The 2583-nt window shown below is 42.0% G+C and overlaps 1 protein-coding gene across 1 annotated transcript; it reads right to left on the reverse strand.

Moving 5' to 3' along the window:
• Positions 1–201: 201 nt before the first annotated feature.
• Positions 202–1143, reverse strand: LOC102831687 (olfactory receptor 1361-like). The gene has a single exon (XM_006874003.1). It carries the CDS (start codon positions 1141–1143, stop codon positions 202–204), a length of 942 nt encoding a protein of 313 aa, XP_006874065.1.
• Between the last annotated feature and the right edge of the window lie 1440 nt (positions 1144–2583).

Genomic DNA, 2583 nt, shown 5'->3' on the forward strand with positions numbered 1-2583 from the left:
ATACAGATTCGTTTGTTCTTCTGTTAAGTCCATGGTACTTTCAGTACTCTTCGCCAACACCTTCATTCAAACGCATCAGTTCTTTTCTGGTCATTCTTATTCATTGTTCAACACTCACATGCATATGAAGCAATGAATTCAGAGAAGAGGGGTAAGAGATTTTATTAAAGGTAGTTTTCTCTATCACATTTAGAGCCCATGTCATTGATGACCAGAAAAAAATTTCATAGAAATCACTTTTGTTAGAGCCCCTTTCATTTCCTTGTTCCTGAGGCTGTAGATGAAAGGGTTCAGCATGGGAGTCACCACTGTGTACATCACAGCAGCCGCAATGTCTTTCTCAGCTGAGTGAGAGGATGAAGGGCTAAAATACACAGCAATGATGGTGCCGTAGAAGAGGGAAACCACAGCCAAGTGGGAGCCACAGGTGGAGAAGGCTTTCCATTTCCCCTTTGTGGATGGGACTCTCAACACAGTACACGTGATGCAAATGTAGGAAACCAGGATGCAAACAAATGGGGCGATCATTATTAGGACCCCCTCAGTCAGAATCATCATTTCATTGAGGTATGTGTCAGAGCAGGAGATTTTTAGAAGAGCAGATATATCACAGAAAAAGTGAGGGATCATGTTGTCTGAACAGAATGACAGTCGAGCCATAAGCAGAGTATGCAGCAGAGCATTGGAATTGGCAATCACCCAGGATCCAGTGACCAGCAGAGCACAGCGCTGAGGGGTCATCTTTGTTGTGTAGTGTAAGGGGTGGCATACAGCCACAAAGCGGTCGTAGGCCATCACAGTCAAGAGGAAATTGTCCATGTTTGCAAATACAATGAAAAAATACATCTGCATGAGACACTCAAGGAAGGAAATGGTTTTACTGATGAGTAGGTTAGCCAAAATATTGGGGACAATGGTGGAGGAGAAGCAAATGTCCACGAAGGACAGGTTGCTGAGGAAGAAGTACATGGGGGTGTGCAGACGGGAGTCTGTCCTGATGGCCAGGATGATGAGCAGGTTTCCCAGGACTGTGGCCAGGTACATGCTCAGGAAGAGCCCGAAGAGGAGCTGCTGCTGCTGGGGCTGCCTGGAGAGTCCCATGAGGAGGAACTCAGAGACACTCGACTGGTTTGCCCAAGTCATGGCCATGGAGCCAGATTAATGCACAGCAGCAAATTCAGAAACCTAGACCAGTATGGATAAAATGTGGCAAATCAAGCTGTACTCTGATATCTTTATAAATCACTTAATAGAGTTGCTAAGACAAGATCTGTCCACTCTACCTACTCTCCAATATCCGATACTCAGTCTTATGTCATTCCTATTGGATTCCCTGACCTTGTTTTATATTTCTAAAACTTGGAAACCATGAGGAATATATACAGTCCAACTCTGTGGTTATATGTGTCTCTGTGTACAATTTTTCAGTTCAAACCCCAATAAGATATTTGTTGTTGTAAAGTCCCATCAAGTTGGTTCTGACCCATACCAACACTGAGTAGGGTTTCCAAGAAGCAGCTGGTGAGCTTGAACCACCGATGTTATGGTTCAAATGACTTTGCAGTCCAGTGCATTAGCCCACAGCACCATAGCTCATAAATTAAAAACAGGTGATTTTTCACTAGGTTTAGCTCATTATCCATCTAATGGATTCAGGATTTCTAATATTTATCCTGGGTCTGGAAGGTTTAGCAAAGGTGTTCTTAAAAAATGGTTATGTCTTAAAAATGAAATACTTATGTCTCCTCTGTTGGAATCTTACCTGAGGACAGTTGTTGATGTAGCTAGTATGTGTTCTTCGCCTCGTTATAACTAACTGGCCAATGCTTTTCTATGGTGGGGATTGGAAAGACTTGAGAATATAGACAGGTTCTGACCAAGCAAGGAGTAGGTGTTCATGGTCTTAGTTCTCTGTGCAGGAAGGATGTTTGTGGGGATCACAGAGCAAGCATTTACAGGCAACCACATGGCTACTGGGGCCAGATTCCCTGAGAGCCTCATTAGAGTGAAGAAGAGAGAAAATTGTGCCACCTCACTTTTGGCCCCTTTGGACAAAACAATAATGATAGAATATTATGTAACTTCTGAGTCAAAACTTGGAAATGAAACCATCTTTGTAGAGACAAATCCCACACAGAATTCCCTAGAATCTCACACCTTTGTGATGTAGGCTTAAGTCTGGGTTTGGAAATTCAGTTATTAAAGTATTTTTCTTCCTACTCTCTTAGCTAAGCAACTTGACTTATTGCACTCAAATCTGTGTAAACCTTTTGTTTCCGCACATGTCTGTTGATTTATTTTATTGACCGAGTGATTCCTTTACCAACAGTGTTGCTGCATTTTAGAATTGTTCTTAATCATTTAAGGCATTTGGTGTAATGTATAAACTGTTTTTAATGGGGGCTGAGGGGAGATTTCTGAAAGAGTATAGCATGCCATGATTGAGGAATATTGGGCTCCTGGACTAGAATTCGCTTTCACAACTCAATGGATCACCCTATTAAGAGAATGCTTCCCTCTGCAAGTCTGCCTCCTGGCCAGTAGTTTAAATTATTATATATGTCTCAGTGTTTAAAAAAAAAA

The sequence above is a fragment of the Chrysochloris asiatica genome, unplaced genomic scaffold (assembly GCF_000296735.1).
Source record: "Chrysochloris asiatica unplaced genomic scaffold, ChrAsi1.0 scaffold00257, whole genome shotgun sequence".
NCBI lineage: Eukaryota > Metazoa > Chordata > Mammalia > Afrosoricida > Chrysochloridae > Chrysochloris > Chrysochloris asiatica.

What these genes read in the sequence shown, in the direction of transcription:
- LOC102831687 (XM_006874003.1), bottom strand. Translation starts at nt 1,143, where the DNA reads ATGACTTGGGCAAACCAGTCGAGTGTCTCTGAGTTCCTCCTCATGGGA.